At 49.4% G+C, this 27,751-nt stretch overlaps 1 protein-coding gene across 3 annotated transcripts in view; it reads right to left on the bottom strand.

The window, feature by feature from the left end:
* Nucleotides 1-27,751, bottom strand: part of HELZ (helicase with zinc finger) — a 2,003,166-nt gene that overhangs the window by 1,728,427 nt on the left and 246,988 nt on the right. For all 3 annotated transcript variants that reach the window (XM_085617266.1, XM_085617269.1, XM_085617268.1), the window contains exon 5: nt 91-215. In XM_085617266.1, the coding sequence (XP_085473392.1) occupies nt 91-215 (125 nt within the window). The remainder of the gene's footprint in view (nt 1-90; nt 216-27,751) is intronic.

Raw genomic sequence — 27,751 nt, 5'->3', positions numbered from 1 at the left:
ACTGGAATGCCTTCAGACATATCATACAAGATGTGCTGTGTTTATTTTTCTAAATCTGGCAATAAAGGTTGTAGAAGGAAAAAATCTCACCAAAGATTCTCCCACCAATGATGTTGCAAGCGCACTGGATACCATCTGTAGTTTCCCGTCCAGGTGCAAGGAGTAAAGCACCGCATGAAAAGAGCAGTCTCCCTCCGCCAGGCCCTCTCCCAGAACTGCAATTTCAAAAAGAAAATCACCACCATTTTACATCATAAACAAAATAGGCATCTGGTTGTTTTACTTATTTAGGAGATTGAAATATAATCATTATTTGAAATAGAGCAAATTATTCTTGTTTACACTTTAGTCCAATTTGTGGTGGTGTTATCAGTGGCCATGAATGTCATTTGCGATGAAAACTGTGGCATCCAGTATGTAGTCCGGCGTAGTGCATGGCAGAATTATGGTAAAAAATATAACACACTGGCCATATACACTTTTGTAGTTAAGTCAGACTTTCCATGAAAAGGCATTTTTTGGTTTCCTAATAACTTTGGTGCAGCTCGATGAATAAGCATAAATACTTCTTATAAAAAAAAAAAATAGTATATTCATTTTGGGTTCCAATGCTAGATTATGTGCAGATTAGTCAAGCAGCGCCTACAAATAAAAGGAGAGGGAGAGGGGAGGGGGAGGTGGGGGGTGGGGGGGTTTGCAAGGTGTCCCGAAAGTTACATTCCCAGGTCAAACAAGATTACTTTAGAAGCCATCTGAGACACATTGGATGATCATCCAACTACTCTAGAAGTCATTTTCACATCATTAGACATCATCAAGCTCTTTAAGTCATCAGCAGACTTTAGAAACTTGAGCTTGATGACTTGCGGAAGACTTGAAAATGAACATCTGATGACTTCACAAGGTGTGACTATTCATGATGACTTCAGGAGGATTTAAGAATAAGTATAGGATTACTTCATAAGATCCAATTGTGCTTGATGATTTGAAAATAAACATCCAAATCTCCACAAGCATCATTTCTTTTTAACATTATGAAATTGCTCCTGATGTTTTGAGAATGATTATACTTCTAGTGCAGATGGGTAATTGGAGAAAAATGTAACACCCAAAAGTGACAGCAGTTATCAAATATGAAATGGGCCACTGCTAAGAAATATGCAGCTGCAGAAGCAAAGTCCTCAACTGACCCTATACCACTAGGTTAAATTTCAGCCAGTCTTTGATTTGTCGCCCAAAACATTGAGCAGGAAAATTATAAAATTAAAACTACAAGGTCCAGAATGCCTAGTGGTATTGACTACTTAATGGTGGATCGTATGTAATAAGTCAGGATGGCAACAACGTACCAGGTTCGGGTCTCAGCATGTCCATGTAATCTTTGTTGCAAGCATCATAGCTGCCAGTTTCCCAGGTCCCTGCTACACTAGTTACTCCAGTCTCATGTTATTATTAGAATTCTGGGACTTGAGTCCTGGTTTTATACTGGGTTAAATAAGACTACAAATTCCAGATTTATATGAAAAAAGGGGCTGTCCTAACTAGTCATGCATGGACAAGGGAAACTTGTCAACTATGACGTATCTACATACATTTTTGCAGAAGTGCCTTTTAGGTAGAACCTGGGCAGCGCATGCGCCGCTCTGCAAGGCATGCTGTATTAAGGTTAGACATAGAAGCTCTGCCCATTTCACGCCCATCTCTTCAATTGGCTCCTGTTACTGTCTTTGCTAAATCGTTGCTTTTAATTTGTAAATAGGCTTACCAGTCCCTCCTTGGTACCGCCTTGTCTGCATTTGTAACCTCCCATAATGACTGGACTTTTTACCTGTGTCGTTACACAGTCTGTTTGATAAGTCGGTAAGCCCTATTTTCTTTAATGATGTTCTCCTCTTCCACCCACGACATCGCAGCTCGCCGCTCGCATTTATAATGTATTTATTTAAATTAAAGCGCGGTCCGCTTTAACTATAGAGGCTGCACTTATTTAATTAATTAATTTACAGCGCGGGCCGCTTTCACGTTAGCGGCCGCGCTTACTTAATTACCAGCGTGGGCCACTTTCACTTTAGCGCCGCGCTACAGAAATGCACATTATTTGTCACACTGTATAGTTGAGCACAAATGTCCTTTTCCAAAAATGTGCTGCACTAAAGCATATTTTGTACACTCTGCAAACAGAGATGCAGCAATGCAGGTAGCCCATTTTCAGAATCCTAGAATAATGCACATATTTACGCAGTCTCCACAGTGCTGCACTTTTGCACGTTTTACCCAGTTTGATAGTGATACAAGAATGCACCCAGTTTTTAGGCTCCTGAAGTAAGGCGCATTGCACATTTTCACTAAAACTGCAGTAATGCGCGTTTGCCTAATCTCCACAGTGCTGCAGTTTGCTCACTTGTGATTAGTCACGCTAGCCGCACATTTGTCCAAGTTCTGCTATGCTTTAGATGCTTTGCAACTGCATAAAAATGCAATAAAGCACACATTTGCACATTTTTCACAATGCTTCTGCAATCTACAGTATCCGATTATGACAACGCCACACTGATCCACATGGTACCCCAAATTCTACAGTGCTAGACTAGCGGAAATATCTGTCCCTTAGCCACAATGCCACCAAACGCTTCCCGATCAACACAATAGTGCAGTTGCAAACTTATCTGTCCTACTTATGTAGTGCTGTATTAATGCCCATTTGTGCTTGTTTTTCACAATGCACAGTGATGCCCATATGTACCACAGCAAATACATCATGCTTTCATTAATACACACTGACAAACACTAACTAGCTCGTATACAGACACAGGGTGAAGTAGAGGCAGGCAAACTGACACACAGTGGTGCACACAAAGGCTCAACACACAGTTTTCCAAATGCGCATGCACAGCCAGTCACAGACTGCTCAATGTACAGCAACCGATAAAGATGCGCAGAAACACACTACACTCACAAACACGTGCGCACACATTATTTGCTCCTTGTACAGAAAAAACAGCTGAAAGGTAATTACAACAAATTTGGCGAGTAAATAAAACTTCAGTTAATGAAGTGCCTTTCCATCGTTTGATGTAAACCCAATAAGTAGTTTGAGAAATAAAATTTTAGAGCTACCTCGACTGTTCCTTCACCTCAAGGATCCTCCACGGATTCACAAATCCAATTAAACAAGCATTGGCATAGCCAATAGGTCTCGCTTTTGGGACCTTATAAGTGTTTAGCCATGCAACAGTTGCAAAACTAAATATTTATAAGGTCCCAAAAGCGAGACCTATTGGCTATGCCAATGCTTGTTTCTGTTTATTACTGCTCTGTAGTAATGGCGGCAACCGTGCTTTAGCTTAAACATCTTAAGCTAAAGTCGGGTGCCGAGATTGCTTCAAAATTAAAGAATTGTCTATTTGTTTACTTTTGAAGCAATCTCAGCACCCGACTTTAGCCTAAGATGTTTAAGCTAAAGCACGGGTGCCACCATTACTACATAGAAGTAGTAAACAGAAAAAAACAAGCATTGGCTCACGGAGAACATCAAAGCGGCCGCGAAAGTGAAAGTGATCGCGATCAAGCGCAGCGCACGCGCGCACATGCACTGTAGCTCTAGGCTGGCCATAGTAGCACTTTTTGGAGCCTCACACAAAGTCTCGCCAGACCAGCGCATGCGCTGGGTCAGGCGAGACCTAAAAACTAAAGGAACATCACTGGATACGGAGTTTTTTCTTCCCCTGCCCATTGAAGATTCGTTCATCTGGCTGTGGATTTGCCACCATGCTGTGACTGACCGGCTGTCACAGACAACTCTCTGGCGGCCGCCAATACCAAGCATGGTGCGACAAGCACTGTGTTTGTAAAAGTAAAAAGAAATAGAGCATAATTGAGTAGCGTGACCCCCGATCCCTACCAGAGCCGCCGCCCCCGACGGGGGGCGTGGCTAAAGGAACCCCTCCAGATACCAAATAATTATCAAAATTGTTTTTTAAACTGGGATTCGCAACTCTTATGCTGGATTTTATATAATCCTATGCTGGAATCACTAATCCCTGATCTTCCCAGGGTCCTGACCGCTCTCCATGGTCTCAGAATTCCCGAATCCCACATAGGATTTGCAAATCTGGTTTATTGCAAAAAGGAATGAAAATATGAGCATTCGGTGCACTCGATGTGGCCACCCACGGAGGATTGGAAGGAACAGCCAAGCAAACCATAACTAGCAAACCAAACCAAGTTGTAATGGCCCCACAAAACGTTTTCCGAGATACAATTAAGCAATAATACATATTCAAATCAATTAATGATACTATATCAATAGTCCTCTATATCAAAGTGGTAAGGATAATGCGATATATAACTGCATCTGTAAAGTGACTTATTACATTTGTAATACCATCTGTATCCTCCAGAGTACTCGAAATAAGGGGGGAAAAGAAAAGTAGGCAGGGTAGGAATAGCCTGACCACAAATGGTTGGTGGAAGTTTGGGTAGGGTGGTGGGGTGTGGGGTGATCGAAGCTTGGGCTTAAAGTTTGCCAGGAATTTGCAGAAGATATAAGCATCTGAGGCCAAAAAATTAAAAAATACCCTCTGGGGATGGTGGAAAAACATTTAGGGAAGGGGAAACGAGCCACACTTCCCTGAGCCTTAATTGGCTCATTTTGTTTTTGGGGAGAGAGGCCACGCACCTCCCTACCCATGTCAATATTGGGTCATGGGACCTCATCCTCCAGGCCGCGATAATGTAGAGTATTCCAGAATAGCCCACCCCTGGGACACAATAGTTTCCTGCCCGAGAGAGTGCAGGCATGCAATGCCATCCTGGGTGCTTCAGGAGCCAGCACTGCACCCGCCTGGCAAGGGCAGCAGTTTTTTTCAATTCAATTCAAATACTTTATTCAACAATTAAGTTGTAAAAGTGACATAAAACAGTATACACACAATTTCAACACGTTTTTACATTTAAAAATCGCAATATAAAAAGCATGTAATAGGATTAGCAGTACGCATGGGTACATTGGTGAACCAACCCATAAAATAATACAATCCAGTCAAATTTCTGATAAAAAGTTACTTTAACATTTGATCGATTTAGACCGAATGGCCCAGGCCCACTTAATGTATTTTGACATTGCAATAGAGATTGTCGGGCTTGGGTCAGTTGACAAGATTCTCATGGCTACCTCAAATCTTCGGATGCCCATCAATCGGCAAAGGGGTATTACCCATTTCTTACGTGGGATGGTATAGAGCGGACAAAAGAGTACAAAATGACTCAGATTCATGCTCGTCCAGACACTTTGGGCATCTACTTTCTGACCCCACTACCCAATGAGATGTAAATGATCGCACTGGAAGTGTGCCTATCCTGAACTGGAAAAAAAGTTTTCGATCAGACGGAACTTCTATTAAACCCCAATACGGTTCCAGTCTGATGTCAGGCTTAAATTCCAAAAATCTGCCAGTTAAAGTAGATGAGCATCCCTTAGTATATGATTCTGAGCCGATCATCTCCCAATATCTATTTTTCAAAGAGACTTTTGAAGGGAAATCTGCATTAGAAGGGTCGTCCCAAAGATCTCTCAGTCCCATACGATATAGTAATGATTTAAGAGATTTCAACCATTCTATCTTGTGGGAGGAATCTTTTTCTATAATTTCCTTTAGGCCCATTGCATAATGACTAAGCTCATCAGTTGTCCATACCCTACACCAATATAGCAAAGGACGCAGATAAGCTACGTCCTGCAAAGATTTTAAGCCAAGATCGCGAAAAAGGGGTAACAGGGGGGTGCTCTGGGGAACACCAACAGCTTTCCGGATATACTCCTTTTCCATGGTATTCAACCGCTGTGGATTTTTACCATACCCCCACAGCTCAGACCCATACAGAGCCGAACTACGAATCTTCATCGTATATATCTCTAGAAATGGCTCCATTGGCTGAGACTGCGAGGCTTTAAAGCGTTTCATTAGAATACCAGACTGTTGTTGGTGTTTCAGTATCGAAAGTTCTATATGGTTATTCCAGTACATGTTTTTCTGCAGTGTTACTCCCAAATATGTAAATGCATCGACCTGTTCTAGTGGGGATCCATTCATAAGAATTGCACCTTTAAATGGTCTATGCATTTTATTGGGTCTAGGACCATTGAGCACCATAAACTTGGTCTTTGCGACATTGATTTCTAGTCCACGCAATAGACAAAACTCTTCGAAGCGCCGCAAGGTAAGCTGGAGGCCACTCGGAGTTTTCGAAACCAACAAAGTGTCATCCGCGAACATGAGGACCGGGACGCGAGCTCCAGCCAGAGCTGGGGGATCCGTGGGGACCCTGGAGAGGAACTCTGCCACCCCGTTAACGAAGAGTGAGAACAGGGTAGGTGCCAAGACACAACCCTGCCGCACACCCCGCTCCACGGGGAAGGATTCGGTAACCTCTCCAGGTCTACCCCAACGTACCCGAGCAAAATTGTCCTCATGTAAGCGGATGACAAGTGCCAGGAACTCCGGTGCCATACCCAGCTCCTTGAGTACTTGCCACAGTTTGCTATGCGGGACCAAATCGAATGCCGCCCGCAGGTCGACAAATACTGCGTACAGGACACCTTTGTCTAAAACCACTGTCCTCCAGTACAGTATTAAAAATCTAAAGACCTGATCGATAGTGCTGGTCCTGGGGCGGAAACCAGCCCGTAGAGGGCTCAAAATATTTGCATCCTCCATCCAGGACTGGATTTTCCCCAGGACCAGCCGTCCGATAATTTTTTGTATGGCATCTATTAGGCTAATAGTTACTAGCCAAAGACTTATCCCCTTTTTTATATATAGGGACTATTTCGGCGCCTTTCCAAGATTGAGGTATGGCCATGCCCTGGGCAATGGCATTGGCCAAGTAGGTAATATAAAGGCGCCAACTCTGTCTATCATATACGAACACATCTACAGGGATTAGGTCCATACCCGGTGCCCGGCCCAAATTTACAGTATCGAGAGCTCTGTCAACCTCTTTAGCACTAAAAGGTGGCTCACTATAAAAAACGGGTTCATATTCGAACTGGCTATCATCAGTATCCTTAGCATGCTGACTTTTAAAAAACTTTATCCAAGCATCCTGGGGGACAAAATTATGTGGACTTTCTATAACTTCCCCCCTTTTCCACTTAAAAATGTCCCAGAACTTCTTTTGGTTCTTTCCGCTACACGCGATCTTAAGATCTTGCCATTCGCTCTCCTCCCACTCCTTTCTGGCGTTCCATTGTACCCTCTTTTTTTGATAAACACATTTTTTATTTTGTTTTGCGGCATAAAGGACAATATCAAGAATGATATACAACAGTGCATTGAACATGGCATCAGTAACTTCAATCAGGGAAGCATCGACAAACGAATGTAAAAACCCCCCCTTCCTCCCCCATCCCCCGTCCCCACCCTCTGCGCCCCCACCCTTCAAAGCAGGCCCCCAGCCATTTCCCCCATATTTTGCGGAATTTTTTGGGGCAGCCCCGGGCAGCGTATAACGACCGCTCTTGGGCCGCACACCAATCCACCCCTCTACTCCAGGTAGCCCTTCTGGGCGGGTCTGGCTGTGACCACACGGCTGCTATATCCCTCTTAGCCACCATTAGGGCAGTAGTGAGGAAATACTTGTCGTTACGGGACCCATCCATCCCGTCCGTGATGCCCAGCAGGGCCATTCTAGGCTCATGGGGGACCTCCCATCCCAGGACCTCCGCTAGATCGGCTTCAATCACTGCCCAATAGTCTTCCAGGCGGGAACAAGACCACACCATATGGAAAAAGTCCGCCGGAGCCACCCCACAGCGAGCACACGAGGCATCCACGCGGAGGCCCGCACGATATAGGCGGTCCGGAGTCAGATAAGCGGTGTGGAGGTAATGGAGTTGGATGAGCCGCAACCTATCGGAGGTGGTAAGCGACCGAGGGGCCATAAGGGCGTCCCTCCAGTCCGCGTCATCTAGGGGTCCCACCCAGGCCTCCCATCGCTGTTTTAGTCCGCTCCAGTCTACCGGGGTATTGTTAAACAGGGATTTGTAAATGCGGGATATACCCCCCCTTCCCCAGACACCCTAACATCACCTGAGCTTCAGGCGGGCTATGGGAAGGCAATCTGGAGTCTAGAGGGACGTGGGCCCGGACCGCATGGCGCAGTTGAAGGTAGCGATAAAATTGAGAAGGCTGTAGCGAGAAGCGGGCCTGAAGCTACTGGAAGGAACACATGTGGCTCCCACGCCATATATCGCCCAGACTGGAAATCCCGAGAAGGTCCCACTGCCGAAAGCCCGCTAGTCCCACCACCTCCCGCAGCCATGTCCCGTGCCAAAGCGGTGTGAGTTGCGTGTTCGTCCCCGACCATCGGGTGTGCCGCAAAGCTGCGCGCCACGCGAGAAAAGGGGCCCGCACGACGCCGGGGAGCGACAGGGGGACCGCTGCTCCATAGAGCATGTTTTGGATAGAGGAGAACCCGAGGCATTGCACCTCGAGTCGATAAGCCGGGTCGCCCCATCCACCCGAGAACCAGTCATGGATCACCAGTAGCTGGGTGGCCAGGTAATAGAGATATAGGTTGGTCATGCTCAGGCCGCCGTCATAGGAGGGGACTCTGCAGCGATCTAAGGCCAGCCAGGGCCTGCCGCCGCCCCAGAGAAATTTGATCACCATCTTATCCAGTTCCCGGAACCACGGGCGCGGAAAGGGGCACGGAGTGTTTTGTAGCATGTACAGAAACTTGGGGAGGATCATCATCTTATAGAGGGCGACTCTCCCCAGCGGATTCAAAGGGAGTGACTGCCACCGGAGCATATCTGATCTGGTCTTGTTGACTACAGGAGCCACATTGAGGGCCCAGCAGAGTTCCGGAAGGAGGGTGACCCAGATCCCCAGGTATTTAAAGGAGAGTCTCCGGAGGGGAATATCCGATTGCCAGTCGAAATAGTCCCGTGACGGGTGTAACGGGACTAGAACGGATTTTTTAGGGTTCAGATGAAGACCCGACGCTTGGCCAAACCGACGGAGAATCCGGCGGACCTGGGGCCCGAGGTCGCTGGATCAGAGAGATAGAGGAGGACGTCGTCCGCGTAGAGGGCGATCTTATCGGGGGCCATACCTGGCCAATCCCATCCGCGAAGAGCGGGATCTGAGCGAATCAGTACCGCCAGGGGTTCCATGGCCAGAGCGAAAAGGAGGGGCGAGAGCGGACATCCCTGGCGCGTCCCTCGACCTATGGGAAACGGGCGAGACAGAGCCCCATTGACTAAAACCCGGGCTCGCGTACAGGACCGCAACCATGGCACGGAACCGGGGACCGAAACACATGTGCTCCAGGACCTTACCCAACTACGCCCACCCCACTGAATCGAAGGCCTTTTCAAAGTCGACCAACAGGAGGGCCAGATAGGGGGAAAGGCGGCCGCGGTGCGCCATCGCGAGGTGCAGGCGCCGCAGGCAGTGTCTGGTCCCCCGGTCCGGCATAAATCCGCATTGGTCCGGGTGGACCAGGGAGGCAAGAGATGGGCGCAACCGCTGCGCGAGGACCGAGGCATAGATTTTGAGTTCGGTGATAAGGGATATCGGCCGGTAGTCCGAGCAGGACCGCGAGGGGGGCTGCGTCTTGGGGAGGACAACTATGGTTGCTGTGTCCGTTTCGGGCCGGAACGAGCCCGTCTCCACCACGTCCGCAAACAGGTCCCGAAGCTTCGGGGCCAGAGTCTCACGATAGTGAGCGTAGTATTCCTGAGGGAACCCGCCGGGTCCCGGGGTCTTCCCGGGCGCCAGGCGGCCGATCGCCTCTTCAATCTCCTGCAGCTCGATAGGCGAATCGAGGGTCTCAGAAACCTCGGGCTGCAGCCGCTCAAGCATCGCCCCAGTCGTCCCCAGCAACTCCTCTAGGGAGAGCGTGGACGTCTGGAGTCGGTACAGCCGGGAATAATAGTCAGCGTACGCCTGGGCCATCGCCACCGAGGCTATGTGGAGGCCACCCGCAAAGTCCGCGATGGCTGGAATGATCCTACCTGCCCGGGGGTAAGTAGCCAGCCGGTGGAGAAGAGTGCCGTTTTTGTCTCCCCAGCCGTATACCCGGGCCACCGAGGAGCGCCACAGAGTCTTTGCCGCCTCCAGGGAGTGTAGGCGAATCTCTTCCCGCAGGAAGGCCAAGCGACGAGACCGTGTGTTGTCGCCCAACTCCACCAGGTTTCGCTCCAGTTCCAAGGCTTGAGCCTCGCATTCCGCGAGCTTCTGGGATTGAGCCCGTCGTTGCCGTTGCAGATGCCCCTTAGCGGCGCCCCGAATAGTCGCCTTGCCGGCCTCCCACAGGACGGCAGGGGAGGGGACAGAGCCCTCATTGTGAGAGTAATAATCGGCTATCTCGCCACCGACCACCTTCCGAAAGGCCTTGTCGTGGAGGAACCAGGCGTTCAAGCACCACATCGGATGGGCAGAGAGGGGGGGGGGGGCCAAGCGCAAGGAGCACTGGCGAGTGGTCCGAAAGGCCCCTCGGGAGAATGCACGCATCCTGTACCCCCGCGCAGTCGGTAGATGGTACAAAGATGAGGTCGATCCGGGCATGGGAGTGATGGGCCGCCGATGTGTGGGTGTATTGGCGAGCCTGCGGGTGCCAGATCCTCCAAACATCGCAGAGGCCCTGAGATTCAGCCCAGGACGAGAGCTGCTTCGCGCGAGCGACGCGGGCCAGGGATACCGGACCCGTCGAGTCCAGGTGGGGCGCGTAGACAGCGTTAAAATCCCTGCCGAGAATGAGGGAACCCGCCGGAAGCGTCGGGAGGAGACCCGCGGTGTAGGAGAGGGCCGACGGCAGGAGGGATGGAGCCGCGTAGAGGGACATCAGGGTGAGGGGTCGCCCCTCAAGAGTACCACATACCACCACTACCATGCCCTGGGGGTCCAAGTGCACCTGGGTCAGGACAAAGGGAAAGCACTTGCGGAGCAGAATAGCTACCCCTCGGGATCCCCGTGCAAAACCCTGTCATAACCATAGCGGCTAAGAAAGGGACAGTTATTGCCCAAAAGGTGAGTCTCCTGGAGGAGGAGCACATCAATCTCCGCACGTTGCGCATATTTGAGGACCGCCATGCGTTTAAAACGGTCCAGAAGACCATTGACGTTCCAGGATAATATGCGCATGGCGGCCCTAGGAACAGGTGGGTCAGCCATAGTCCAGGACAGAAGAGGGGGCCAGTGGAGGCGCGGCTGAGCACGCCCCTAGAGAGGAAGGACAGCGGGACATCGGGCAGGAGAGCAGGTCATAGATTACAAGATACCTTGGCACAACAAATAAGAGGGAGTCACACCCACCAACAAAACCTCCCCAACGAGGAAGAAACAACCCCAAACCAACCCCAAACCCCCACCCCCCACCCTATACTTCGAAAACAGAAGCATCTGTCGCCCGAACCAAATGGAAGAACCACCAAGCTAAAACGCTCGGGCTTCAGCGCTAGTGGACCCCTGGTACAACTGAAGTCAAGCCTGATTCACCTGCCCTGGCCAAGAGCAACACTGACAGCGGAGCATTCCAACCCCTGCCCGGGCACCCCCCACCCCCCCCCCCCCGCAAAGAAACAGAGAGTCAAATGTTAGGGCTGCGAGAGAGGTCCGAAGTGTCCACCAACTCGGCCGGTTGGGCTGCAGGGCCTGTGAGCCGGGGCGACACGGCCCGCCGCCCGTCAGCCACGGGACTGGCGTGCGCGGCCGAGGAGGCAGAAGATGCTCTCGACCCCCGGCGCGGCCTTCCCCCAGAGCGCGTGGTGATCGCCTCCTCCGCCGTGCGATGCCGGGGTAACGTGCGATGCCGCCGGCGGGTCTTCGATGTCCGGGGCCTCCCCCGTCCCCCCGCATACCCGTAGGGGATCCGCGCCCAGAGCGGTGCAGGGGGTGCTCCTCCGTCAACCAGGACCAGGCCGCTCGTGGTGTATCGAAGAACAATGTCTTGTGCTCGAAGATAACCCGGAGGCGGGCCGGGAACTGGAGCTGGTACTGGAGGCCCAGGGAACGCAGCTTTTGTTTCACTTCAGTGTAGGAGCGGCGCAGCTCTTGGACTTCGCGAGTGTAGTCCGGGAATATCATGATTTTGTGGTTCTGGTAGTGAGTGGAGGGTGTCCGTGCGCCGGGCCTCGCGGAGAATGGCGTCCCTGTCTCGGAAATTCAAGAGCTTGAGGATGAACGGCCGGGGGGGCGCACCGGGGGGCCAGGGAGCGATGGGCTCTCTCCACCACGAACGAAGCAGATAGGCTGTCCGCCGGCATCCAGGATCGGAACCAGCGCTCCATGAAATCGTCCGCCCGGCCTGATTAGACTCCCTCCGGGAATCCCACTAGGCGCAGGTTGCTGCGCCGAGCGCGGTTTTCTGCATCTTCGACCCGGCGGTGTAGCTCCTTAGAGTGGGTGGTCAGCTCCCGAACCTGGTCCTGTAGATGGCGGATGTCATCTTCAGCAGTGGATATCCGGGATTCGGCTTCCGAGATGCGGGCGGTGGCATTCCGCAGATCTTGCCGGAGAAGAGCAACATCCACCTTGACCTCTCCCACCATGCCCTCGAGGGAGGCGCGGGATGAGTTGATGGCCTGCAGGATGGCAGCAAGGTCCGTAGCGGGGGCCGGGGCCAGCTCGCCCATGGGGCCGGACCCCTTCTCAGAGGACGTGAATTTGTCCATCCTGGTTTGGGTGGCCCCGGACGCCGGCTTAGTGGCCCTGTCCTTACCCATGTCTGGGGCGGCAGTCAGCTAAGCAGGGCAACGGGCTGGAGACACTCCTGCAGGATGTCGACGGGTGCTCGGGCTGACGTGGAACCAGCAGGAGGTATGGCCGGGGGGTCCCACGGCTGGAAATGGTCGGGCACCACCAGCCCCAGCGGTCAAGCCCCGGCGGGCCACTCAGCGGGACAGCCAGTCTAACCCCCGGCCCCAGTTGCGCCCGCAGCCTCCCACCGACAAGGCGAGGCCCAGCAACGTAGTTCACAGTCCCAGCCCCTGGAGTGTCCCCCGAGAGCACCGCAGCCGATAGTCGCCAAGGCCGCAACTCCTGCGCACAGCCCACCTCTCCGAGGGGACGCCTCACCCGCGCGGTCTCCCCACAGCCCCAAGGGGGGGGGGGGGGGGGGGGGGGACACGTCGCCACGCGTCGGGTATGTTCGTCCAGGGCCCAGAACGATGGGAGGGGGGGGGGGGATGGCACACACACCCCCCGACCGCCGATGCGCGGCCCGAGTCAAGGAGGGCCCCCCTGCACCCGGAATCCGTAGCCAGTCTCGGGCCAACGGGGCCGGTTCAGCACTGCAGCCAGGAGGAGGGGGGAGAGAGAGGGGCGGGGGGGCTGGGGGCCCGGGCCCCCGGCTGCCGACGCACAGCCCGATGGGGGGGGGGGTCTCCCCTCCGCACCCGGCCCCACAGCCACCCCGGCGAAGCGGTTCCACGCAGCCGCACTCACTGCCTGGTCCGCCACCGTAGTCCGCTTGGGGGGGTCCGTCACACCACTCCTGGGGCTCCGTAATGTGTCAGCGGAGCAGGGCAGCGCCCGGCCGGTGCCAACAGCACCCGCGGCAGCCCCGCGGCCGCCGTCTCCTCGCCTCCGGCAGGGTCCGGCCTGTGCACCTCGTGGGCGCCGCGGGCCCGATTTACCGCTCGCCCGGGCCGCAGCTCCACAGCCGCCACCGTCCGCCGCCGGCCGGGTTCTGCGATGTCCAGGCGGGCCCCGCGATTTCAGCAGCGCCCCAGGATCAAGCTTGGGGCGGCAGGGCAGCTTCACACGCCTCCGCACCCAGAGCGAGCCGGCCAGGGCAGTCCAAGAAGGAACCAGGAGGATTTGCGGGGACCGGCGCCGGGAGCCTTACTGAAAGGCGTCCATGACGGTCAGGCGCCACCTAGCGCTCCTCCATTGTACCCTCTTATAATTACTCCGTGCTTGCTTTATTTTGCTCAAATCTTTAATTTTAAGCGCAGTTCCTAGTTCTTCCCGTGCTTGCTGGCAATTAATATTAAACCAGTTCTTTTGTTTTTTTTTGTAGAACCGTTTTGCTAGAGTTTTTTCACAGAAATAGTTTTTAAGTTTAGCAAAAAATGTAGTGTGTATATTCTCTACAATTATATCAGGTTGGCTTCTCTACAATTATATCAGGTTGGCTGTTATTATAATCCGTCCCCATTAATGACAACACCTCATCCAGACTACTTTTTATTTTGTCGACGAGATCGGGTTGCTGTACAACTTTTTCCCACTTCAGGTGACGTTCATCATTTGTAAGCTGGACAGGTAGGCCTTCCATAACATTTACTTTTACTGTACTTTCTCCCATGCCTGACCTAAAGTAGGCTACTAATGGGTTATGGTCACTTTCGATTCGAGGTTTTACCATCATATCCTCGAGACCATGCCACATCCCAAGGTGGACCAAGATATAATCTATAGTGCTAGACCTAACACCGTTATCAAAGGTTTTACACCTCGCTCTGTCAGAGGGTGTCCTGCCATTTGCCGCCCTCAATTGGTTGGTCAGGCAGAGCCCCTTTAGGTATAGAGCAGCCTCAGTCCATTTACTTGCTACTTTTATCTCGAGCTGCGGGATGCCCCATCTTAAGTCCTCCTCCTCCGTTAAGTGCAAGTCATGATGACCCGACGGTTCGAAGGTCGTATTGAAGTCACCTGCTACTAGTGGGAATGTATTAATAGATCTTGACTCAACAAGAAAATTAAGTGTTGCTACCACCTCCGATTTTTTACCCCCCGGCAGACCTCTAGCATACACATTATAAATGTCTATGCACGAGTTTGATGGAAAATTTAGTCTTATACCTAGGATATCGTTATGCTGGTTTTGGAAGGGTTGGATTTTACACTTTAGAGATTGTTTGATCCATATAACCAAGCCTCCTACTGGACGGCCCTTTGGCCTTTTGACTGCAGGGACATAGAAGTTCAAATAACCAACCCTGAACACGGGCTCTACCGACCATGTCTCCTGAAAGAGGCAGACGTCATGGTCATCGATGAAATCGGTCCATAAAGGTGACGCTAATTTGGTTCCTATACCAGCCACATTCCAGGATAAAAGCGTTGTGCATCCTGCGACACCAAGGGCTCCTTTAAGTTGACCTATATTCGTACCAGGTGGAATACCAGCTGGTATTCCCTGTCCAGACTCAGGGCATGTGACTTGCTCTACATCTCTAGTAATATATCTTGTTACAGCAATCGTATTTATATCGCTGTCAGCTCTAAGGTCCGCCATTCTCGACATCTCAGCCAATTTATTTCCATAATCTATCTCAGGGACCGCATACTCCTTGACGAGACTGAAGCAACCACTGTTATATTTCTGTCAATCGCAATCAGTCAGTCCTGACAACACATCATATCGATTAAAGGACCTGATATCCCCCATTGGTAGACCCATGTGCACATCTCTCCTTCCAATTGTCCTAAACAGAGGTCGGGGTGATGGAGCATAAAAGTAAGACAATGGCATCGTTCTAACTGGGAGGCAAGGGCAGCAGTTTTTTTCATACTCCTGCCGGGCAGAGAAACCTATATTTTCTCCCAGCATTTAAAGCATTTAAAGCTGCCAACGAGTGTGACCAGACATGTATTTCCTTGACCGCACTCCAGCAGGCAGGGCAACTACTATGTCCGGGGGTAGGCTCCCTGGGGCACAGTGAGTGACCCGGCCCAAGAGGTTGGCGTCCCCTGGGACTTTCAAGGCTTGTTGAGGGGGGATGCATGACCCCCTCTAGGTTGGCGCCTAGAAATGACACCCCTAAAATTATTTTTGTGCCCTAACCCCACCACAGCAGCTTTTTTCCTTTTTGTTTCGAAATGGCAGAATTTTTTTCTAAACAAAACAAAAAAAAAAGTTTTTGTCCAGCAGGCCTAGGTATCCCTAACCTGCCCCCTTATGCTTTTTTGTTTAATTCCTTTTTTCTAGGACTCAGGACTGAGGCCAGAGATTGCTCCTGCCATATCGTTGTTGACGTGGTAGCAGCAGACCAGATCTCAGCTTGAAATCTGTTGGGTCTGTGAAGTATACATTAATCGGTCAAAAACCACTGAACCGATTTATACCAAATCACAAAAAGGACTCATTCTGAACCAAGAAATATCGTTCTGCCATATGTGGTGTAAATCAGTTCAGTGTTTTTTTCTGTATCACTGTTCAATTTTCCTATGGAAATAATGAGTGGAAGAAAGTAGTTTAGGAGCAACCCAGTTCACTAGCATCTGTTCCAGATATTTTTACGGCGCCCCGCTGTGCCACAGAGTGCCATGAAAGAGACAAATAAAGCACATTACACGTTTGCATACAACAGTATCTTATTTAACATGCCACTAGCTCATCGAGGAGAACAAAAAGCAGGAAGATTACAATTTTACCAGAAATATTGTTACCAGAGTTAAAATATCTTTCTTCCGATGGCTATATCTTCCCACCTATTCCTTATCATATAAACATATCAGAAAACAGTACTTCCCGCGGAGTTGGGATTCAGTAAAGACAGCTAAACAAGGAAATCATGCAATACAGCTCAGACAAATTCTCGTCACTGGGTGTGTGAGACACAACAGCTTTGCACAGGAATGCAAGGATGGCTATGTAGCTGCCAGGAAGATGTCAGCAACCAAGACATCTCTGCAAAAAAACAGAAGCACCAAAGAAACTGGGGCAATGAACATGAATCCTGTCTTGATGGTCTTTTTTGGCAATGTCAAAGCAGATCTTGATAAAAAGGATAACTTGTTGCAAGATAGTGTTTTTTGTTACCACCTTGCCCTCTTGTGAGTAGGTCACAAAAAGAGTTGTGGAGTTTGGTACAACATGTATAATCAATGTAGTATGGCACCACACGTCTAGGGCCCTTCCTCAGCAACCTTTCCTCTTCTGTGGTTAGATGCATAGGTGGAAAGAAAGATAGAAGGGTGATAGAGTGATATGTTATGCAAATACCACCTTGAGTAAGAAGGATTGGCAGGTGCGAAGGATCAGCTTATCCAGGAACAAAACGGATATGGGTGGAAGAAGATAGAGGTTCTGAAGTTCTCCGACCCTATGAGAAGAATTTATTGCCTCACTATAACACTGGTCAACCCGGGTCTAATGCTGTGTCAACAAAGAAGAAAAAGAAAGCATATCTACTGATTCCGACATCTCTTGTTAGAAGAGAACCCTTCTTGGAACAGAACCCATCAATCACCAAGGAGTCAGTGCGTTTGTCATCATCTGGGTCTGTGTCTCTTGATACAACGCCCCAGGTCCTGATGGAACGACCCGGTTGCGAGTAAAGAGAAGTGGCATACAAGGGTTGCTGTCAGATCTCAACCAATGATAACAAGAGAAATATAGTAAGCCCTCGCTCACGTGAAAGGGGTTCTAAAAGTGCAGCACTAAATCATAAAAGTGACTAAAAATGGCTAGGGGAACTCAAAAGTGCTTTAATTGGTAGAGTGCCTCTGCCAACATTAAAAAGCAAAATGGCAACTCAGCATAAATACTTTGTCATTATGCTCATTGTCCATAGTATCTGGTCGACATGTTTCTGCCCATTGGGATCTGTGTAGTATCAAGGGCATTCATCAGGACCTAAATTGCTGCTACTATGTAAAAGTGTGTAAAAAGTATAATAAAAAATACAGACATTCCTACCACCGGTTAACTCTACAGATGTCAAAACCGGATACCCCAGAACTCTGGGTGATACCCTCACCTCAACCTGGTCTGTGCTCAGGAAAAGGGGCCCCGCTCTATCCGTCGGTACCCCGGGGCGGTCTATGAGTAAAGACCGGAGAATTTATTGCCACCAACTAAATGATTTTTAGAATCATAAGTCACACAATTCAACTACATTGGCCCCACTGGAGATGCCATCAAGGAAGTCAATACAACATTCAAACCCCACTCAGCAACAATACATTTAGTGGGAGGAAAGAAGAAAAGCAAATGTTTTAGAAGCAGAACCACTACTAGTACAGTACGAGGAGGGTTTATCACTGAAAGCAGACAAGTCTGTTAGGTAGTACTTAACTGTAGCCACAATCAGGTTCTCTCGAGTCACGGCCAATGCAAATCGCAAAACATCTAAAAGTCAAGATTTAAGATGATTGATGCCCACCAACTAAGTGTACTTAGATCAGCGACCTTCACAGATATTTTAGAAGCAGGTTTCCTCCAGACGTTGTTGAAAGAGACTGAAGAGAGCAAGGCCTCCAGGGCTAGACTGAATGCTGACAGATCAAGCACATTTATATGCAGATGCTGCTCTAACATAGACCAAAGGACCCAGCACTGTGTCATGCAGAAGAGCACTCTTAAGAGAGGAAGGCAAGAAGCCAAACCTCTGTATTCTTGAGCGTATTCTTGAGCGGTGCTCCCAATATGGCTCACCATTAAAGTTAGCTTTCACCTTCTACTTCATCACACAGCTAATATTTTGTCCAACAGATTTCTCGCCATCATTGGAATGTGCTCTATTGGCTTCAGCTATCTTGACAATCGCACCGAAGAACGGCCCGAATGAACAAATTCTTATTTTCTGTTACACTCTATCTGGTGGAGACTACCTAACAGCAGATTCCTCTCCTTTTGAATATTCCCCAGGCATCAGAGTGGGTCGGGAAACTTTTTTCGTAGTACCTCTGTACACCGGAAGTTGGTATTGTGCGGTTCTGCACTGATGCATTCTGCTCCGGAAGTGACTTGTGGGTCTTTTAAAGGTCAAAAAGTATGTACACGCACAGCGAATAGTTTAGTGCGAGTGTTTCCACTTAGACATAAAACATTAATCAGCTTTGGATTAATCAGCTCCTGGGGTATCGCTCTTCAGTCTAGAGCATTAATAGAAATAATGTATGTTGTGGCACACCCAGCTTGGGATGAGTCCCCCTAGGCACAATCTGGACCCAATTAAGGGTTTTAATATCTTCAAATAATTAAAATAATTTGAAAATAAGAAAAGAATCCAAGTTTCATGGTTGGATATTCCTTGTATATTTTTCTCAATGGTTTTTCAACAAGTGAACATAAATTTTAATCCATGGTAGAAAATTGACAACAAATCATCAGTAACAAAATTTCTGTCACATTATTGTCCTCCTCAGTTTTATAAATCCCAATGCATTTCGGGCGCTTGGCCCTTCCTGGGGGGACAAATCTAGGGTATAAGGAAAATTATGCATAGTAAGGAAACCGTCATATCTGAAGTGAACTCAAAATCTCACTGCAAAGTGCCATGAATTCTTTATCTAAGGATGGTGCGTGCTGATCCTATGCGTTCTGTGAACCACAGAATTCTCGTAGTGCTCAAAGTGAGGCGAAAAAACGAAATATATAAACTAGCTTGAGCCCATGTCAAGAGAAACTCAAGAGAACAAAATGTGCAACGTGTCGCGAAATAAAACCAAATAAAAATGAAATGCAAACTAAGAATAGCACATGTTAAACCAAGTCATGCCACGGATCTATTGTGACTGAGTAATATAGCGCAAAGTGGATATCATGCTTTGTGTCCAAATAAACGTCAGTAGTGTCAATATCTACATACTCAATAAACATGCGTATTAAGTTGTGACTACTTGTAAGTTTCAAGGAGCATGAATATTATCCAGTACGCGGGGTTAGATGTGGCTGTCTAAAGTGAACAAACAATAATGAAGGACAAGAAGTGCAACCAAAGATAAAACGAGTTAAAAAATGCCCATTGGTAATGGTTCAACGAGAAAGTGAAAAGCAGGGCGCACCCGGCATTCCGTATAAACATTAGTGCGCGGTACTTACTAGTGTATCGTGTATTGGCGCTTAAATGTATATGTACATCTCCGGTGATCGAGTGTAGAAAGCGGTTAGTACCAGTAATATGTGGACGCGGTTTGAAGGAGGCTAGTCCATGCAATTCCGTTTCCGTCTAGGAAATCGAAATGGAACAGAACAGAATGAATGTAGTTCAATACGAACAGTGGGGGCCATGATGATGTGGTTACGAGAAATGTGTAGTAAATATGAATATATGGGCGCAGATTAAAACACCTAGATAAACTAAAAGGATAAAGTATAAACAAAGAAGTAAATGAAATCTGAATAAACATGTCAATCAATTCAATAATGCAAAGAAAAACATGCATACAGTTTAGTAGATTCACTGAATGTAGGGGAACGTAAAGAAGAAAATTATGTAGAGCAGTCAATCAATCAGCGGTGATTTCAGTTCTAAGTAACGCGGAAACTGCATTCTCTTGTTCATCCTATGTGGTTTCGGTGCGTCAAGGTGTTTGATCCAGTAATTCCCTCTTTACAGTAAAAGTTATTAATAGTTATTAAATTCTTATTAAGAGGTAGAATCCAATCACAGAACGGGGAGGTTGAGAGGGTCAGTGAGGAATCTGCGTTGAGATAGAATCTCTACTAGAAAGAGCATTACCGAAAACAAATAACTTGTTCTTCTGACAGACTACTAGCAGCAGATTCCTCATCTTTTGGATAGATTCCAAATCAGTACTTTTTTGGAGGAGGCTCTGTGAGTGGATTCGACAAACGGGACTGCCCATACAACAGTGCTTCGTGAACGTATGGAGAGACGCCCACATAGTTGTCAGGCAGATGTCCAGGACAGGGACTCCATGTGCTAATGCAGTGGTAGCCGCTTTTGCCCCGAGCATGCAGTCCTTCTGGAGGCTGCTTCGTGGACAATGAATAGCACAGCTTAAAACAGGGCATGATCCCGAGCGAGGTGGTACGTAACTGCACAACCTTTCCTTTGGTGCCGTACGAACCAGAAATTTTTACAAACGACATGTATCTACAGTTATTGTTTACGGCCGTCAGGCCGCCAAGTTGACATCAACCACCTCTGGAGGAAGGTCAAGGGTGTTCAGCTGCCTCCACTCACTCTACACGCATGAAGCTAGAAGATGCAAAGGCCTGGGTGAAGAACCCTGCCCCGTTGTTGCGAGAGCAGGTCTTCCCAGAGGGGCAGCTTGATCGGAAGACAAACTCAAGCCCAGGAGTTTTGGATTCCATACTCTCCATGGCCTGTCCAGGTTCACTAGGATAACTTGAGCCCAGTCTGTCCTGAACTTCTTGAGAATTATGGCCAGGAGTGATATCAGCGGGAAGGCACAGTCCAGAGTTCCACTCACAGCGGATAGCCCCTCTGCGCGAGAGACTCCTTGAAAACTCAAGAAGGCAGTAGTGCTGACATTGTGCTTTCTCAGCAATGGCGATCAGATCGAGCCAGGGTACTCCTCATTTGCGGAAGAGAACTAGCGGCATATCCGGGTGTTATTGCTGTTCATAATTTGCTAGGCACCAACAGCTGAGTTTGTCCACCCTGGCATTCAAAGAGCCTGCCATATGATTCACCACCAGGAAAATTACTTGGTGGTCCAGCTATTCCCAGAGGCATACGGCCTCTGGCACAGTTACTGTGACCCCCCCCACCCTGTTTGTTGCAGTACCACATGGTGGTGGTATTGTCTGTGAGCACCTGTACCAGCCTCCCCTTGATGGATAGCGGGAAGACTTTTAGCACCAAATGGATGGCCCTCCGCTCCAGAAGGTTGATATGAAACTAGAACTCCACTGGAGACCAGAGGCCTCTGATCTCCACCTCTCTCCGATGGCTTGGCCAACCCAGCAGCGATGCATCGGTCACCACTGTGATCTAGAAGCCACCACTGCAGATTATTTGCAGTCTCTTCTGAAATTTGGATGTGGTGGGAGCGGTACCCTTCATGGTGAGCCCACTGGGACTTCAGATCCCACATGTGCCACTAGCTGTGCTTGACCAGGAGGCTGCAGGAGCCCATCAGTTCCAGAGTCAACCTCGCTGAAATAAAGAACAGAGGTTGAAAGATTGGGATCATAACCCGAGTGTCCTGGACTCTCTTTGTGGGTAAAGGCCGGACTCGAACCCATATCCAGAATGGTTCAGATGAAGTTGAGCATATGGCAAGGAGTCAGGTATGACTTTAGTCACGTTTATAGTGAACCCCTAACATGAAAGGAGGTTCACTGAAGTCTGGAGGTGGTTGACAGTCACTGAGGCAAGGGAAGACTGGCAACCCTGACCTTCAAAAACCCACCCAGGGAGTATCCAAGTGAGTTGCAGAGATGCCCTTAAAAAGTTACAATATCGCTAGCTACAAGTCCTCAACCTGCCAGGAAATTTCATGAGCTCCGTGGAAGTGTCAGGAAGCAGGGATGTCAGTGTGCCAGAGAACACAATGATAGAATTAGAGCGGGTCAGAGGAGAGGAAAGGAATAGAAGGGAAGGGAAGGACTTAGCCCTTGAGGATTTACTGGATGATCCAACGATCCCCTGTGATACTCTCCCAACGGGCAGGCGGAGCCTGGCTGACGGAAAAGATGGACGTCTGATTCTGGAGCTCTGTTGCGCTTGGAGGCCTCAGGGAGGAAAACACTTCTAGTCATGTTCTTCAGCTGCCATGATTTTTGGGTGTGTGTCCGAATGGGTGAGGAATGTGGGGGGCCCGCCATGAGGGTGCTGTGCGCTTCATTTAGCACCAGTGGGCACGGAGTCTCCTGGCCTCACCTCAAGGTGCCCGATCTGCATCATTCCCAGTTAGGCCACATGGAGCTGTGTATCAACGCATTGGGGCAGTTGCTCCCAGCCCCTGTAATCCTTTCAACCTTTGCAGGTGATCCTGAAAGGCTGAAGGGTGGCTACGGGTGGCGCTGCTTTTGCCGTTTTTTTACTCCGAAACACTTCTGACAGTTGGGGCGTAACAGTCTGCCTGCGTCGGAGCATGCTATATAAAGTACACACCTGTTGATCAGAAAGTTTTGAACCTATCAGAGTTAACAAAACAGTAGGAATGAAAAACTCATCACGACCTGGCAAAGCAGCACGCTGGGAAGAGCTAGGATCATCCCTTTGGTTAATGCAGGTGCTGTTTATGTGAAGGGTAATAGCCTTTAAGTGGTGCAGTGCATTTTCAGGTGAACATCAAGTGCCCGGGGTGGAACCGATGACCGGCCAGACTAGTCATCCTCATCACCATGAAAGCGTGAATGTTTGGCGAAAGGGTGTGAGGGGTTGAATTGGGGAGTGACTTAGGAGGGCTAGCAACACCCAACCAGCCCATGTGGCAAAATACATAAGTGACAGTACACTAATACACTAAGACACGATACACTACAGTACAGAAATACATCTGTTGAGAGAAAGCGCTGTTGTACTAAAAATGTAAGCATGCCTGCCGCTAAAATACAGCAAACACAACAAGATGATGGACAGAGTGCTGACATTTTTCAACCACTCTCCCCCAGTCAAGAGATCTGTGTTTAATCCATTGTTCTTTTGCTCTCCATGCCATTCCAGTTTAAGCCCAGCCATATGCAAATCAATCTTGACCCTGCTTCTCATGGAAACAGTCAAGCCCAAACTGACAGGCCAAGTCCTCCCTGGACCATAAACAAGCATCCCGGAACCGGTTTCAGGGTATCGCCCCTCATCAGCCAGGCTAGCTTGAATCCAGTTGCACAGCGAGCAAGGGACCCACCTCTGGGAATAGCCGTAGCCACTTAGGGCAAACAGCAAACCCAACAAGATGATGGACGGAGTGCTGAAACTTTGCAACCAATCACCCCTAGTCAAAATATGGGTTTAATCCATTTTTCTTTTGCTCACTATGCCATCCCACGTGGTCCCGTGTTCACTATGCCATTGAATTCAAGCTAACCTGGGTGATACACTAAAACAGGTCCCAGGATGCTCGCTCTCCAGTCCAGGGAGGACCTGGCCTGGCAGTTTGGGCTTAACTGTTACAATGGGGAGCAGGATTAAGATTGATCTGCATATGGCAGAGTTCAAACTGTAGAGGGTGTGGTGAGCAAAAAAAAAAAAACATGGATTTAATCCAAATCTAAGACTGGAGGTGAATGTTTGATATGTTCAGTATCCATCCATCATCCGTTCTTTTTGCATTTGCTGCTAAACCACAGTACCAACTTTACTCTATTACATCACCTCTAAACTAAAATGCTGGGTAAAGTTTACTAAAATGCGCCACAGCTGCTACAAAATTTAGCATGCATTACAACAAATCACCAGGACAAAGGGTATGTAATATAGCGATACCACTGCTAAAATACAGCGTCTCTCCTCAGCAGTGACAATTTTCAGAGTAGTGGTGCTGTAGGTTTACTAACAATGGACTTGGGAATTACCACCAGGGACCCGGCAGACCATTGATGCTGGTGGAGTCCGATACCTGCACAGAGTAGTGTCCCTACCCCACCGCTCATACTGCTGCTGTGTACCACACTTTGCGACCACCCAGGATGGACTGAAAAGGCCTGCAGTCTGCTGGGCTTAGGCCTCCACCTCAGCTTTTTTAGATTTTCTCCCTACAGGGGCATAGACTACTTGGAGCCCTGGCCACCAACCCATCTCTATTCCAGGAAATGTAAAGGCCTAGTAGTACCAGCAGCAGCTGATCTTACCTGATACCTGACAGGATGCTTCGGAATTGAGCCCCCACAGCCAGATGCAGCCTGCCTGTCACCCATGATACCTCCCCAGAGGGGGGCATGGAGTCTCTGCTGCCAGGCAGATGACCCGCTCCTCCCCAGAGGGTTCCGGGTTGCAGGTACTGCCGAAAAGCACCCTGGTCCGCCTAAGGTCTGCACGGGTGGACACCGCCAAAGAGACCTGTATTTAAATCGATGTCTCTGGATGTCCTCTGAAAAATGAGGAGGAGCTACAGACTGTCCGCACTTGAGGTTGCAGACTGCACCAGGATTACCCTCCCTCTGGATATTGTCAGTTGCCAAGGATCAACAACATGCTGGCCAGGATAGCATCCGGGAAACAGACGAGGCAGCTACTCCCCACAGAGGTGGTCTCCCAAACGAAACCTTCATCCCATCTGTAAGGACCTTCGGAGACCAAAATGGACCTAAACCTCAAAGAGGTAAACTTGGTGGGTCACAGACTGGAAGCAGTGGACTCGAAAATGACAGACCTCACCACCAAAATGAAGCTGACCTGTGTTGAGATCTCTGGCTTCCATCACAAGTTGAAGATGCTGAACCACTGCTGGCCTCTCTTGAATCTAGGGTCATGCTCCTGCCAGACAGGGACCTGGAACTCCACGCCATGTGCAACAAACGTTTGGACCTTGAGGACAGAAGCCGCAGGGATAATGTACGCTTCTTCGGGATCCCTGAGAAGGTGCAAATGTCAGAGGCTTTCTTTGCAACTTCTTGCCATCCCTCCTCAGGATTGCCTTCTCGCCTCCGCCTGAGCTGCAAAGAGCGCATAGGATACAACCACGGCGGGACTAGTCTGGCCCGAGACCCATCATAGACTGCTTCCTCTGGCACAAGAAGGTGAGACAGATCTTGACAGTGGTGATGGCTCATGGGCCCTTTGATTTCTATGGTCACACGATTCAGGTGGCAGCAGACTTTTATAAAGAGACGAGCAATCAGAGAAGGGCTTTCCTCTCCCTCCGGGCACTACTTCACAAATGGGGCATTAAATTTGGCCTGTTCGAGTCGGCACACATGTGGATCACCATGGAAGGTAAATCCAAGAACTTATTTGATCCAGGGGGAACTACAGGCCTTTCTGGATGGACTACATGAAGGGATCATGGACACCTCCAAGTGCCCCCCTGATCTTCCTGCCATGGATGGGGGCCTTTGTCTCGAGGAGCCCTGAAACATCTCCTCAGGGGTCCCTGCATCATGCAAAGTGAAAAGATACTGAAAGCAGTAGCGGAGCACACACAGGACAGGGGTACGACAAATCCCCGCTCGACACTTAAGACGGGCCTGCATGTAGTCGGATGGCTAATGTATCTGCCGCAAATATTGATACCCCAAAACCATCCTGGCCTGCTGGCTGAGTGTAGCAATGGCCCTATTGACACATAAAAGAATGCGGATAGAGCCCTCCAAAGAGATCTTGAGGCTGATCATGGACTTCGCAACATATGGAATCTCTTACATCAGACGGACTGGGAATACACATACTTGTCCCCAGTTCAAGCCATTAAATCACGGTTGAAGGTTTTCCTGATGGCTCACCCTTTGCTTCCCCTTCTCTGCCAGACTTCCATACTAGAGGAAGCACTCTCAAACAACTCTCCTATTGCCCTGCAGAAGAACATGGACATGTCGGGGCCAATTCTCAACTTGTCCTGCTACAACCATCCAGTGGGCATGAACCAACTTAAAATCCATGTGCATACATACCGTGAGCACAATGACTGTTCGGATGACTCTGTCCTGACATGGTGGGCAGCAGCAAAGGGAACCATCAGGGGGCAGCTGATGAGGGACGCTTCCCTGTCCAACAGGCAGAGGGAGGAGCATCAGGAGGTGGATACAGCCCGCCTCATGCACGCTTACACAGCCCACCCTTCTGCTATCACCAGGCACAACCTTGAGAAGGCACGCCTGGGCCTCAATACCCTGATTTACCGTAAAAGCAGAGTATGCGCTACAAAGGTTGAAATAACAGCACTATGAACAGGAAGAGAATTTGGGACTTCTATTGGCGGCGCAGCTTAAGCAGAGGAAGGCTGGAATGGCCATCCACGCAATCATCACTGACTCGGGGACATTGGCCTCAGGAAATCCCAGAAGCGTTCACATTCTATTACAGGCTCCTCTACTCCCCGCAAACTGTCCAGGGACCAATGCACATAAACGCTTTCTTGGATGGCATTCACCTAAAGTGCCCCTCAGAGGACGGCAGGAAGCTACTTTGGGGCGCGATCACCAAGGAGGAGATTACGCAGGCCATCTCGGACCTACCCTTTCACAAAGCCCCAGGTGAGGATGGTTTCCCAGCACAGTTCTATAAGTTGACCAGATCGGAGGTGGTGGACCTTCTCGATAACACCTTTGCTGAAGCTGATCACTTAGGCTCCTTAGGTTTACTGTCCAACAAGGGGTTAATTTCAATCCTGCAAAAACAACAGTTGATGGACAGAATGCAGAACAATGTCATACATTCACCCCAGTACAGAGATCTGGGCCTAAATCCATCTTTTTTTGCTCACCATGCCATTCCAGTTTGAACCCAGCCATATGCAAATCAGACTTGACCCTGTGCCTCATGGGAACAGTCCAGCCCGAACTGCCAAGCCAGGTCCTCCCTGGACTTGAAACAAGCATCCTAGGACCGGTATCGGGGTTTCACCAATCCTACCTAAACCAGTACAGGACACTCTACTTTGTGGCAGTTATCGTCCCATAATCTTGATTAATGGGGATGTCAAGATACTGGCCAGCATTCTATCTGTCAGCCTCAAACGAGTCCTCTCCACTTCTATTCACCATTCGCAAGTGGGGTTTGTTCCAGGCCGCTCATCATGCAACCAACTTCGCATGTTTGCACATGTAGTCTTGGCTAGCAGCAGATCTTCCAGACAGGGCCTTGGCACTATCATTGAAGGCTGAGAAAGCCTGCGACAGGATAGAATGGGACTACCTGTTTTTTTCATGCTCTGGAAATTTGGCCTTTGTGAACACTTCCTCTCTAGAGTGAGGTGGCTTGACGACTCCCACTCTGCGCAGATCATTTGCAGCAGCTTTTTTTCCAGACCACTTTTCGGTCCGTAGGGGTACCCGGCAGGGTTGCCCACTCCACCCCCTGCTATTTCTCCTTGAAATGGAGCCTTTAGCGGCATCCCTGCACCAATCAGATCATAGGTATTTCCACGCCCAGGGAGACCCCTCTACCCTGTATCTATACGTAGATGACATCTTACCC

Source organism: Triturus cristatus, chromosome 7, assembly GCF_964204655.1.
Source record: "Triturus cristatus chromosome 7, aTriCri1.1, whole genome shotgun sequence".
Classification (NCBI taxonomy): domain Eukaryota; kingdom Metazoa; phylum Chordata; class Amphibia; order Caudata; family Salamandridae; genus Triturus; species Triturus cristatus.
Note: the sequence above shows the minus strand (reverse complement) of the source record. Positions and strands in the feature narration are given on the sequence as shown.